We start from the raw sequence: 13,944 nt of genomic DNA, 5'->3' as shown, positions 1-13,944 counted from the left end.
CAGCCAATGGCAGGGCGCCGCTCGCTGTCCTCCCGCGGAGCAGGCCGGGCCGGGCCTTGCAGGCGCTCTGCGGCAGTGGCGGCGGTGGCGCCGGGCCGCGGCGGAGCTCCTGTCGGGGCCGAGCTCCGGTCGGGGCCGAGCCCGTCCGCCCGTGGCTCGGCTGTGTCGCTTCCCCGAACGCGGAACTCGGGGCGCGGCTGCGGCGCCCCCGCCCTTCACTTCCGGGTTGCGGGCACGGGGGAGGGCGGGACTAACACGGAAGGGAACACAGGACTGGCTGGAAAGCCCCGAGCGGGTGGGCGGGGCTGGCAAATCGCCGCTTCCCATTGGCTGTGCGCGGTGCCCGTCCCGCAGCCCCGCGCGGCCATTGGCCGGCTGCCGTGCCCGTCCCGCGGCGGCGGCGGCGCGCCGGGAAGATGTCGGGCGGCGACGCGAAGAAGCTGGTGCGCTCGCCGAGCGGGCTGCGCATGGTGCCCGAGCACCGAGCCGCCCGCAGCCCCTTCGGCCTCGACGAGCCGCCCTGGGTGCCCGACAAGGAGGTACGGCCGGGGCCGGGGGCGCCGCGCTTCCCTTGCCCCATTCCTTTTCCCGCTTCCCTTTCCCCTTTCCCTTTTCCCTTCGCTTTTCCCTTTCCCTGCCATCAGTGGATCGCAGGACGCAAGGACAGCGCTGTCACTCGTTCCTCAGGGGTGTGCGGTTAGCTGGTGGTGTGAAATTTGCAGTGGTGTGAAATTGGCGAGCGGTTTGCTGATTCGGAGTGCAGCGAGCTGTGCAGCGCTGTGTGAAATGCTTGTGAAGGAGTTCCTGAAGGCCGTGCGGGTTTAAAACTAATTGCAGGAATTATTTCGGCAGTAAGGCTGAGTTGAAGAGCCCTTCTGGCTCCTGGTGTGAATGTTCGTAGTGTTAAACAATCACCGAACAACTCAGTCTGTTTCAGTCAGGTTTGCCTTTCAGCATTTATCGAGTAAATGACGCGCTGGTGATATTTTTGGTTTCGTGTAATGAGAGGTGTTTGTCCCCAGTCCCCACAGCCAGATGTTCACCCAACACAGAGCCCATTGTTGGTTTATTTATTTATCGCCAGCGTTCTGTGGTGTGGACACACGCCGGGGCATTTAAATGTGAGCGAATGAAGGTTTGTTTGAGATTATTTATTTGAATGTGGATTCCAGCCGGGAGTCACCAGCAGAGCTGTTCTTGGGCAGATACGGACCTGGTTGGGCTGTTTGGTGTGGAAACTCTGAGTCCTCCCTTGGTCAGCAATGAGGAAGAGAAGGTTTTTTTCTCCACCTGGTATCTCTTGAGGCAGAAGGTTGTGTATAAAAATGATAATAATTCTGGAGGCTTGCTCTGCCAGCACAGCTTCTGCAGCTCAGGCCAGGCTGTGCCGCTATAAAGAGTGGGAATAGTAACTCACTTAGTTTGTCCAAACAACCAAACAATAGTTTGTCTAAAACAACTCTTCTTTTGGAGTTATTCAGCTCATTCTGGACAAGCGATCTGCTGCAGTATCCTGGGGAAATTTTCCCGAGTTATTGTCTCCACACATAGAAACCCCTGCCAGCCCTCAGCAGCAGCTGTTTTGTGTGTTCCATGCGGGGTGGTCAGGTGAATTCCCAGCGGAGTGCCCTGTCAGTGTGTCTCAGTGTGCTCTGGGGTCTGGGTGTGTCAATGTGTGTTTATCTGGGAGCTTGTGGCAAAGTCTGAGCCCTTCTTGTGCAAGTGGTTTGTTTCTCTTTGTGCTGCTTCTGCTGCCTGCTGTGCGCTCACCTGGCATGCTGATTGATTCCTGTCATCATCTTCATCCGGAGATAGCGTTTGTGGAACAGTTTGCAATTGAAATTAGTTTTCCTCCTGACCTCTTGAAGTGCAGTTTACCATGTCCTTGATTATAACAGACTAGTTTCATTAAGGAGAACAAAGTACCTCTGACTCAATTCTTAATGTGCACAACCGTCTTAATTTAGCTAAAGATTGTTTGGGGATTGTGGTAGGATTTATTTAAACTAGTTAGATATAAAGTGTGTGTATTTTAGATATATCACTCCGATGTGTGTTGTTAGTTTGAATTTTATATTACAGTTTTATTGCAGATGTTCATTCTTAAACTTTTGTCCTGTAGTGTGCTGGTCAGTAGGGTGTTGAATTGTGACTGAATATTTGCTATTGAGAGGAAGTGTGATAGAGGCAAATATTTTAAATGCATTTTTTAATGCAAGATTATGAATTCTTATTTTGTGGCTAGTTATTTTACTAGATTTCTGGAAATATTTTAGAGTTCTGACATCCCTTTGGTTAACAATTGCCAAATATGATACAAACTTTTTCCTTAAATAAAGCAAGTGTGTGATACACAGGGAAGTTTGTAAACTCCATGTTTTTGTAAAGAAATTAAAGAGACAGTGAATGAATTAGGCAATGAATCAGTTGAGAATGCTTGCTGTTGTGACCATGTCAGACATAATTAAAAATGAAATGTCTATGTCCAAGACAAGACCTTGAGTGGTATTAGCAAATGCTGATCTGGCTTTTCAAATCCACTGGCTTCTGCTGTGCAGCCAGTAACACTCACAAATCCAGTAGCTTTGTTTTTCTTATGCAAGAAGAGTCTACTGGCTTATTTTTTGAAATTAAGGCCACCTAAGAATTATGGCAGTTGGTAGTTTTGTGAAGCTTACATAGCACTGAAATATAATTCAGTCTTTAATTTTTATGTCACAAGATTATACTGTCTTAAAATATCAGTTACTATGAGGAATTTAAGATGCAAGGCTGAAGCAGAACTACTGAGAACTTTACTTTTGATAGTCTTATTTGTAATCCAGATAATGAGTTGAGGTGGATTTATGAAAAGCTGTGCTGAGCATCATTAAACTCAAGACGGATCTTAAAATGATGGTCTCTGCATGTGCCTTGTCTGACTCAGAATTTCTTTGTTAATCACCAGCAGAGCTCAATTGATGGTGTTTCTGTTAAGGAAATCTTGGAGCAGAAATTGAGTAAAATTTGTCAGTTTGCCTGCAGAGGTGGCCAAGCCTCATGACATCCAGCTGTGTACCAGATGTTTCTGTGGCTGAGGAACACTGTGTGCTGCAGAAGAGCTGAGAGATGTGGTGGAAGGAGTTTCCTGGGGCTCCTCAGTGGCTGCAGGAGGGAACTGAGCTTTCCTTAGCTGGCTCCTCTCTTGGCTCAGCCTCCCAGAGGGGCACTGGTGGTATGGCAGAGCTGTCCTTGGACTCCTGGCAAAATCCAGGCTCAGGCAGTGAACTGCCTGGGCAGCTGCAGTGTCACAGAGCAGCATGAGCTGTGTCTGCCCTGGGTTTGCATCTTGCCCTTTTCCCCTCTGGCCTCAGGTGCTTTGGCCAGGTGTGTTCCAGGATGGGATTTCCTGAGCTTTTTTGTTTGCAAAGGTTCACTGTGTCAAGGAGCTCAGCCAGGTGTTCCCATCCATCACTTCTTGAATCACACTGTTATTATTTATGCAAATAAAGTGTGTGAAGTGTAACTCCAGATTCCTGTTCATCTATGGGATTCCCAGCTCTGGCTGGATCCATGGGATTACAGAAATAAATTATCACACTTGAGCAAATCCATGAGAAGTTCCACTCTGCTTGCAGTGAACCAGCTCTCAGTATTTTTAAATTAATGCCAAGATCCAACAGCTGTTGGAGGTTCTTCCATTTTCCTCTTGCTGGATGAAGTAATCTGATACTAGTCTTGGTGGTTGACTGCACATGAAATGAATGTACTTGTGACATGAATTCTTATTTAATTTCTTGCTTCACATCTTTCCATTTGAAAACATGAGAAGTAACTTGGACATTGTGCTTCCTTCTCTGTTAATGTGATAAAACCCCTCCAGGCAATAAAGCTTAATTCAGTACTTGTCACTCTCTAATTATGTCAGTGTATGGATGAATAGGAAGAATTCACCTTCCAAGATGTTCTCAATAAATATCTTGTCTCAGGCAAAGTAGAAGTTGACATTATGCAAATAGTTCACTTGATTCTGGTTACTTAAAGCAGAAATACCTTGAAGGAGTAGTGTCTTGAGCCTGCTTGTGTCAGAACATTTTCCTAGGAAAATCCCATTTTGCAATGCCAGCTACCATGTGTAACTTGACTTATGATTTATTTAGGACTGCTCTTTGTATCAGGCAGGGTTGGTCATCATGGCTCTGGAATTCAGAAATATTTTTCTATAGTTTGTGTTAAATAAGAAGATGGATAATTTTGTTCCTTCCTAAAAAACACTTTTATGTTTAGCAAAGCATTCTGTATGAAGTCTATGTAGGATAGTATTTAGAAGAGTTTGGGGTTTGATTTTATTTTTTTTTTCTTTTCCTCTAGCTTGTGACTTGTGCTTTCTGCCTTTTGCAAACCCTAACCCCCCTACAAATCCAGCCCAGGCCAACTAAAAATAGCCCACCACCACCAAAATCCAACCAAAAAACTCCCACATATTTTCATTAAGGAAATGAATTAGAACCCAGGTAAATTCACAGCATACCAAAATTATTGCCAGGTCCAGCTCCCAGGCAAGCTATTAAACTCCATGTCAAAAATTAAGACATCAGTGTAGAGTAGAACATGGTATTAGCTGTAGAGTTCTACTTGTTACAGAGGTGGAACCTGGATAATGCTGGAACTGCTTCATGCTGAAGGTGATTTATCAGTGAGTGTTGAAATAAGCTTTTCTGCAGCCATTGTGAGAAGATGTGCTTGGATGCCTTAGCTCAGTGTTATTTAAAACAATTCAGGAACACTTCTAGTTCTCTTTTGTGTGGGATTTAGGAACAGCTTGTTGTAACAAATTCTGCAAGTAGGTGTTTACGTTCCACTGCAGTGACTGCCATTACTCTCTAATGTGTTAAACGTCTGTTTAGACAGTAGAACGCTTCATATAAACTATTGCTAGTTATTAACAAGCTTACACTTCAAAGGGACATTAAAAGTTTCATGAGAATTTTTAATTTAGCTGCTGTAATATTTTCTTGGCTGCAGTTGTTGAACTTGTGACAGTGATTGAATATCTACTGGAGCAAAAGTCCCTGAATAGAAGCTGTTGTAACCTGAGGGGATTTATAGAAGAAAAGGGGTTAAGTATTGAAATATGTTAATTAAAGGCAAAGGATGATTACTGTGTGCTTAGCAAATAGCACCTGCTCTGCTTAGGGCATGTGTTTAAGAGGATATTCTGCTGTACTCTGAGATAGTCTGGTTTGAGGAGTTTTGGTTTCTAGAGTTACAAAACACTGTATCACCTAACCATGTTCTCCTGAGTTTTATGCCAGGCATAATTTTGCATTAATATTTGCAAGTAAATATAGCAAAAATTGCATTATAAGCTTCAGACACTGGGGTTTGATACAGTGGATAAAAATATGTAAAGTTTTATTGAAAATCCAGTGATCTAAGGGCTGAGTACCAGCCCTTTGGTGGGTGACTTTTTAGACAGAAAATTTTGATTGTCCAGCAGTCACTGATCACTTCTGGTTGTTTACACAATCAAAATTGTCACCCCTTAAACTCTACTTAGTTGCAGGAGAGACTCCTTCATTTTTTTCCTGATATTTTTCTGAAAGAAGTGTGGGTGTAAGTTTGTTTTAGGAAAGAGATATTTCAGGAAGTGACTTTTTGTAGCTGGAATAAACATTAGGTCTTGGCTTGGAAGAAAACCAAGTATCTCTTAGCATGTTTCAAAAATGTGTGAGTATTGAGAGCATTAAAATGTGTAAACAATGTTTTAGATAGGCAGCAGAGCATCATAGTAGAATGCAGTGAGGACAACTTACATAAAACCAGTTGATTCTGGAATATAGGACTGTGTGGATAGCCAAACATTATCAAGCATGGTAAGTACTTCTGAATTGTAGTCTTGCCTGCTGGCAAGATGCACTATTCATTATGGGGAAGCTTGGCAGCTTTTGTTTTGTCTTACAAGTGGGGATGACATTATTTTGCTACGTCGGTATTAAATGGAAGCCATTTAGGGTGAAAAGATCAAGGATGGAAATTTGTTGGAGGTGTTTCATTGTCGGGCATAATAGAAAACTCATTTTTTGTACATGGTGGTAGAGTTAAAGGTTTAAAAATTTGTAGATTAATCTTAATTTGTACTGTTTTCTAGTGCCCAAGATGTATGCAGTGTGATACAAAATTTGACTTCATAACTAGAAAGGTAAGAGAACTCAATGAAATGTAAAGCAGTAACTGTCTCAAAATACTAATATGGACATCTTTTCAAAAGTAAACCAGGATTTGAGTTTGGAAGAGGGAATTTCCAATTAAAGTAGGAAGTGTGAATTACATAACTAGGCTGACTGGATGAAGAGAGAGCATCGACATTAAATTATATTCATTAATGGTAAGAGGTCACTTACCAGATGTGCAGAATATGACATGGAGAATTCTGCAAAGCACCCTTCCAAAGAAGGCCAGCAGTGATTTTTAGGAAGGAGTATCATTCCTTTGTATAATTACATTGACGCTTTGTTATCACAGGCTTGTGAAACTGAAGAAGGATGTGGAAGTGTGACTTGAAGTCCAGTAACATAGTTCATGTTTTTTAATTTAAATGTTTAGAGGGAGAGGGAAGGAGATATTTTAAACCAGACACACCCATGTGTTATACAGATGACAAGCTGCTGTGTTTTCACTTGTGTTAGCTTTGGGAAGCAATTGGAGGTAGCCCTGGGAAATAGGTACTCCAGAGAATTTGGTAGAACATCTGGAAGGAAAGCCTAACACTGACCAAAACTGCAGTGCTATCAGTTCCTTGTATCAAACTTGCAGTCTTGCTTTGAGCCACAAATCAGTTCCTGCTTGCCTGGGAATACTTGTTCTGTCATGAGAACTTGCATCAGGAAGATCTGGCACTGTCACACCCCAGCAGTGATCTGGAGCACAAGCCACTGGTTGCAGACATAGAGGCTGTGAAACACATTGCAATACTCATTCTGGTTTTGCAACTTCAGTGGATTTGTACTGTGCTGCCTGATACTTTTGATAAGAGGAATAGCTTTAGGTTCTAAGGATGAAGATTTTTATACTTTTTCCTTGAGAGAAACTTGAGAATAAGTTTTAAAAGAAAATAGTATCTTCAGTTAAAGAAGAATAGAAACTTCAGTTGAAGTTCCCCAAGATCTTTGCTCAGAAGTGGGAAGCACCCTGGAAACCACTCTTCTCTTGGGTTTTTATTGACAGTGAGGTGAAGGATTTACTGGGCATCAGAGAGGCCCTTTCCTCTGTCTCTTCTGCTTCCAAAGCATCTTTACAGAGTGCCAGCAAAGGCTCAGAGAGCTGCTGTTCGGTCCTTTGGGTCAGTCTTTAGAGATTTCTGTCTGCCACTCTAGCAGTTAATTTCCTTTACCTTTCCCTCAACTTGCACGTTTCACACCTGAGAAACTTAGGGAGGAGGAGATTTCATGTTGTAACCTTATCAAATAATGCCCTACTGCTTTCTTTGCAAATAAGTAAAGGAGATGTTCTCTCGTGCTTAGCATCACTGCCGAAGGTGTGGGAAGTGTTTCTGTGACAAGTGCTGCAGTAAAAAAGTGCCTCTGCCTCGCATGTGCTTCGTGGACCCAGTGCGCCAGTGTGCGGAGTGTGCCCTGGTCTCGCAGAAAGAGACAGAGTTCTATGACAAACAGCTCAAAGTGCTCATGAATGGTAAGCACTGAATGCACAGATGTGCTGTTTCCATCTCATTTATGTTTATTTGAATTCTGATCAACAGCAAGAGTAATGCCTCCTGTCCAGCAGGCTGAGGTTTTACCACCTTTTTGTCATGCCTCTAGTTTTTCAGTTAATGATTCTGTGTTACTGGTCTATTTAGAGAGAGGTTCACACTCCTTAGTCAATGGTTACACCTCTCAGTTTGTATTTCTTGATCTTTATGAAGAGTGATTTAATTAAAGACAAATTTTAAAAGCCTGTAAGAACAGATGTGTGTGCAGTTGGCATTTTCCTTGAAATAATGCATCTTTTAGCCATATTCCTGTTACATCAAATAAAGATGAAAAATACTTTAAAGAATACCTTAATATTTTCAAACAAGATACAATACTTGTTTCAAGCTTCATCGGAGAGCTTTGATCTTGTCTGTGGCCTACAGCTGTGGTTGATGGCAGATCATCATGAGTACTCAATTTTCCAAACCTACATGCAATACAGTAATTCATGTTCCAATTATGTTAAGAAAGCTGAGTCTTCAGTTTTCAAAATAGTCTGTGATCCTTCAGTGCTTTTTGATGGTCTCTCAGCATGATGCCAGTGTGCATAATGGGTAAGCTAAGCACCACATGTGATGGGCATGGATATTCCTGGGCACATCCCAGGTTCAGAAGGGAGTGTGTTCATCCCTGGAGCATGTAAATCATTCTTTACTCTGCTTTGCCGTAAGGGTGTAGATGAGTTTTTAAATCACATCTTTTAAACTGAAGATTTTTTTTTTTTTTTAAAGCTTGTCTTGTTTGCTTTCTTGTTCTGAAGTTGTTCCTGACTTACTCTGTAGAGCCATGGATTGTGGTCAGAGGGATGGTGATGTTGGGTGTGATGTCCTTGTGCTGTGCTGTCCTTGGCCAGGCTTGGTGCTGCTGTCTGTGTGTGTCTCTCTTCAGCAGCAGCTCAGGGTTTGTGCTGGGGGGGTCAGTGAGCCTGGGTAAACTGTGAAGTAACAGGGTGAAACTCTCTGGGGCTGCAGGGTTCAGGTTATGGAGAAGTATTGCAGACCATTTGGCAGGGCTGGATGTTACTGTATTCATTTCCCAGACCAGCAGTATTGGGATTAGGTAATACAGGGAGCATGAGGCATGGAGGAAGCAAAGAGGTTCTGAGTCACTTCTCTAATGTAGCAACAGTGACTTTCCCCATGTCAAAGCAGTTTTGAGAGGGAAGAAACACAACATGAAGGCTGAAGTTCATTGACCTCACAATAAGACTGAGCCAGCCTTCAGTAATGAAAAAGGGATGTCTTTACTGAAGGTCATGTCCTGCTATTAAATTGTTCTGACTTTTTTTAATACTGAAAGAATCATTTGTGTTACAGTGACCACAGAGGGTCTTTAATTGCCTGTCTTTGCCACCTCCAAACCTCTTCTCATTTTTAAAAGATTGCTCTTGGATATCATCTACATTTCTACATGTGGGAGAAATTGCATAGCATGTGTGAAAGGTTCTGTGATTCAGAACATGATAATTAAAGATCAGCTTTTTATACTTGAGTGTTCTGCTGATGTTAATCAGTTTAACATTTCAGTTATTATCTTATTTCACACAATTCAGTGTAAAAGTTATTCTTTTTGATACTTGAATGTTCCTGCTTGAATTCTGTATTAGAATACTAAAACTTTTCTTTCCAGGTGCTACATTCTTTGTAACTCTGGGAACATCTGATAAATCTGAGCTCATGGTTTGTCGACTTTCCAACAACCAGAGGTGAGAAAGATGGTAGAAACTGCACTCGTAAACTATAGCATTGTTGCACTCAAAGAGCTATTACTACACAATAATATAAAAAAAAAAGAGTAACATGCCCTGAGGATATTGGAGAGAGTAATCAGACTGAAAGGACAGATCCAACAATATCAGAATGTTTTGAATTTATTAGCAATGTGGATCAGAATGTCTGGGGTGGAATTTCAATGAAAAGTAATGTTTTCTGGTTGATTTCTCTCCCTCCTCACCCCAAAGAACACATGAACAACATGACTGAGAGATTGGGCTTTTTTTCTGCCCTTTGATTTGGACTTGATATTGTAGAAAAAAAATTGACTTTTTTTTCCTATTATGTAGATACCTGGTTTTGGATGGAGACAGCCACTATGAAATTGAAATTATACAGATTTCAACTGTTCAGATACTTACAGAGGGATTTACTCCTGGAGGTAAATTTTTCATTTAATGTAAATGAACTGTTAAAAAAAAAAATGAAGTGTATTTATTGTTTGAGGTAGAGAGTGCATTTAGTGTGACTGTGTTTGTTACAACTGCTCTCAGAATAGAGCACAGTGTGTCAGACCCTGTCCATGTGGCTTCTGGGATTTGGTAGAACATCTAAAGATTGGGCAGTTCCCCATCAGCCCTAATGTGGGAGAGCCTCTTGATAAACCTGAGTTAAGGGTGGTCGTCCTCTCTTCTCTTGGGTAAATACAAACGTTTACTGATTTAAAAGCATATAGGAGGGAACTGTTAGTCTTTGGTAGCTTCCATATCAGGATTCAGCTGGGATTTTGCCTTGACTGGTACAAACATGGTTAACACAATGAAATGGGGGTGGAGGTGGGAGTAAATTATAAAACTGTGCTTTCTTAATTTCATTCAAGATGCAGGGGTGGCCAAATGAAACTGGTAGTATCTAAATTGGAGTGCAGCTACTTACTGCCCCATTTCTTACCAGATTTTAGAGTATTTCAGAATGAACCTGAATATGATTTGACTGAAATGAGAACAAACAAGGTCAGGAATTTCAATAATTGTTCTTTATCAACACGTCTGTCACTGCTGGGTTTTTCTAATTGTACAGCCCATCTGTGCAATATTCAGTCAGTACAGCATGTTAACTTGAATAAACTTACCTTGGTATTCAAATCAAACAGATGTATTGCTGAGTCACTTGACGCTCCTGTAATTTCTTGTTCACTACTCTTCTGCTTTATCTCTTTTCTGCCTGCCTTCCTTCTTGATGGTAGAAAAAGATATTCACACTTACACCAGCCTTCTGGAGAGCCAGCCTGTTACTGAAGGTATCACCACTGCCTTTGAGCATGACTCACCCAAGCATGTCATGACCCCTTCACATCTTTGTTCTCTGCAGTGCTGTTTATTTGCTTGATCCATGGTTGCTGTTCATCTTGAGTTATGTTCAACTCTGACATGTATCTGTTCCTTCCCATGTGTCTGTTTAATAAACCAAGAGTGAATGTTTTGTGACACTCTGGAGGAGAACTAAGGCACTTGAGGCCTTCTTTAGACTCAAGTGCTGTTGTCCATGCTGGGAGAAGAGAAGAAATGTTATCTGCAGTGGTACACAGTGTTATGGATCACCTGCTTCAGCAGGTTGCTGAATTGGGCATACCAGAAATAAATGTACTTCCTGTGTGCTGTCCAGAAAGTGCACTCAGACTGGTAATTAAAGGCTTGCTTTTACACAGCTTTAAAGGAAAGTTCTCTTTGCTATGCGAGGTGAGTTCTGCCTGACTCAGTAATGCCAGGCATTGGTAAACTGGTCAAGGCTGTAGATGTTTGATTTCCACTGGTTTATCATTCAGTAGACTCTTAATCCATTATTCTGACCAGTAGGTGCAGGGAAGCAATTGATCAATTTCCATATATCCTAGGAGAATAGAAAATAGCTCTTTTATAAACCCTGCTGTGGGCTTCTGATCGGGTTAGGTGCACTAACAGCACTGACTAGATAGAGCTTGGCTTAGATAGTGATTTGTTTTGGCTCCTCAATTTTTCAGTGACAGCCTCCAGGCGGCCCTCTCATGCAGACAGTTTTTAAGAGAGCTTTGCAAAAAGTGTTCTTAGGGCTTAGTTTATGCTCCATTGCTGCAGGAAGTAATGACAATAATGTGCCATTCTAAGAGTTCGTTTTTAATGTCTGTATTTTTGCTTTGGTTTATCTTCATCTCTGCAGCCTCAGTAAGAGAGGTGCAAACACCTCACTATTGCACTGTTGTCAGAGCTGTGTCTCTTGTAGCAATTTCCTTCAGGAAGTAAGCAATGTTGCCAGCTGTTCTCTAGTCTTACATAAGCATCATTCCCAACCTTTGCCAGCTCTGGAGGGACTGCAGCCTGCTGTGCCAAACTATAGCCAGCAGACTCCTGCTTTGCCATCAGTCTCATTGGACACTAAGCCCACATACTGCAGACTACAGTATGAAACTGTGGTATCAGTCTTAACATGGTGATAGTAAATCGTGAGGGTGTTCTAGGTGTGTGTGGCTTTACCTGGTGGCTGATGGAGGTTCTGCCTTGGTGTTTGGCAGAGAGAATGAAACAATACTGAGGCTGCAGGTTCCCCTGCCTGGCACTGCAAGCTGTGGTCACGAACTCCTCGGATCCAGAAGCTGCTCATGCTCTGAACTGGGCAATGAGCACATTTCTTCAAACATGCTCATGAGCTGGAAGAAGCTGTGTTACTTAGTTGGTAAAACCTGCTGCTGTTCCAGATGTTATTTCCCTTTTCAGGAGGCAATACCCGTGCCATAGGTATGATCCTGCAGTACAAGGTACCAGGGTCAGAGGAGGTGACGCAGATGAAGTTTACTGCCGGTGAAGATTTCAGCTGTAACAAGAAGCTGTCAGCAAGCTGGCTGGCAGCTATGCATAAGGTAAGGAAAGCAGCCAAAATGTAGACAAGGCTGAAGAAAATCTTTATGTGGGGTGTTTAGTAGAACCAAACAAAGCATTCAGCCTTAGGAGTATTTCTAGTATTTTTTACTAAAGACTTTAGGGCTTTGTTGCTTAGAAAACAAAAGCTATGGCTGGTTGTAATGAACAAGAGTTTAGCTTTATACCCAGAGACCTGAAGAATTTATGCACTCTGAAGGGTTTCCCAAGACCTTATGTGTGTTATTAGATGAAAAGAGCTAGGAATTTGACTTCAGACTTCCTTAGGGTTTTGTTACTGGCTGAAGAATGGGTAGTATGAAATACACTTTTGAACCTGAATTCAGCTAATTACTTTTACTGCTTCATAAAGGTTCAGAGAAGTTGTTGATATTTGGAAAAAGAATGCTTTGATCTTTTGGTTCTAGGCCCTGTAGGGGTAATGAAACTGAAGGTTCTTAGTTCCTAAGTCAGTGTTATGGTGGGAAAAAACAAAGCCACACTCTAATAATTCACCTGATCAATTGCTGATCAGAACTGTGATTTATAATGTACCTGCATGGGCAGGTTTATGGCTCTTTGCTGCTTTATTGCTGTAGTGGAGCTCCCCAACACTTAACTGTGTTCAGCACAGTGTGCTCAAACTTCCTATTGCCATGTGAGTGCATTCAGCACTTCCTGAATGCTAGTACATGCCTCAGGTGGAGGAAAATAGAGGAAGAATTCAAAGCCCTGGCTTTAAAGGAGGTTTTTGGAGGTATATGAAGCAGAGAAATTGGCTGCAAGTGAAACTCCAGTTAACACTGCCATTTTGCCTTTCTGTCAGGCAACGAAACTGCTCTATGAGTCTCGGGACCAGTGAGAACTGCAGCTGTGGCCTCCTGAGGGCACACACAGACACACAGCCACCAGCCTCCACAGACCTGCCTCTCACTTTGTGCTGATTTGACAGCTGGAAATATTTGCTGTTCTTGACTCTCTCTCATTCCAGTGTGGTTCATTATGTAAGAACTGGCAAATGCAATGTGAGTATTTTTTTGAACCATGAGTATTCACGGTAGTGTGCAATATGTATACAGTTAATGCTTTAAACAGCCTCACCTTTTAAGACTTTGTATATTTTGTTAAGCCTTTATTGGCACTTAATATGAAAGTGACCTGCACTACAGCTAATGTACAGCACAACTTTTATAGTAACCATTATATATACTGTTTGCTACAGGAAGCAAACAAATGTGTATGTCTCTTCTGCAGAGAATAGCTTTTGGGTATAGATCTCAGGTTTTTCCCTCTGTCCAAATGTTTAAAATCAGTGTACAAAAAAAAATCTGCCTTAGATATGGTTTTATAGAAATCACAAGGGTTTTTTTAAACATTTCATTTTAAACATCTAAATATTTCATCAAATACCACCAAATTTGACTTAGATGAACTTGACCTTGAAACTTCACTTCTGTAATAAATAAGCTTCCAGAATAATTTTTAGTTTTGTATTTTTTTTGGTAACTAGCTTTTGTTAATCTAACTGTAATGCTATCTGAAATTGTATACAATTTAATGTACAAATATGAATAAATTAATTCACTTATTTAAAAAAAGAGGTGCTGT

The 13,944-nt window shown here is 41.9% G+C and overlaps 1 protein-coding gene across 2 annotated transcripts; it reads left to right on the top strand.

The window, feature by feature from the left end:
• Positions 1-362: 362 nt before the first annotated feature.
• On the top strand, positions 363-13,934 carry ZFYVE21 (zinc finger FYVE-type containing 21). Of its 2 annotated transcripts, XM_085061265.1 has the most exons (8): positions 363-539; positions 6,131-6,181; positions 7,503-7,671; positions 9,363-9,438; positions 9,796-9,887; positions 10,692-10,745; positions 12,196-12,338; positions 13,163-13,934. In XM_085061265.1, exons 1-8 carry the CDS (start codon positions 417-419, stop codon positions 13,196-13,198), a joined length of 744 nt encoding a protein of 247 aa, XP_084917391.1. In that variant the 5' UTR covers positions 363-416; the 3' UTR covers positions 13,199-13,934. The 2 variants fall into 2 exon arrangements, with proteins under 2 accessions (XP_084917391.1, XP_084917392.1); XM_085061266.1 differs by lacking the exon at positions 10,692-10,745 and having other exon boundaries at positions 371-539.
• The last annotated feature ends 10 nt before the right edge of the window (positions 13,935-13,944 follow it).

Source organism: Lichenostomus cassidix, chromosome 5 (genome assembly GCF_008360975.1).
Source record: "Lichenostomus cassidix isolate B80296 chromosome 5, HeHo_3.0, whole genome shotgun sequence".
Lineage (NCBI taxonomy): Eukaryota > Metazoa > Chordata > Aves > Passeriformes > Meliphagidae > Lichenostomus > Lichenostomus cassidix.
The sequence above is the reverse complement of the archived record's forward strand: the minus strand, read 5'-3'. Positions and strand labels throughout refer to the sequence as shown.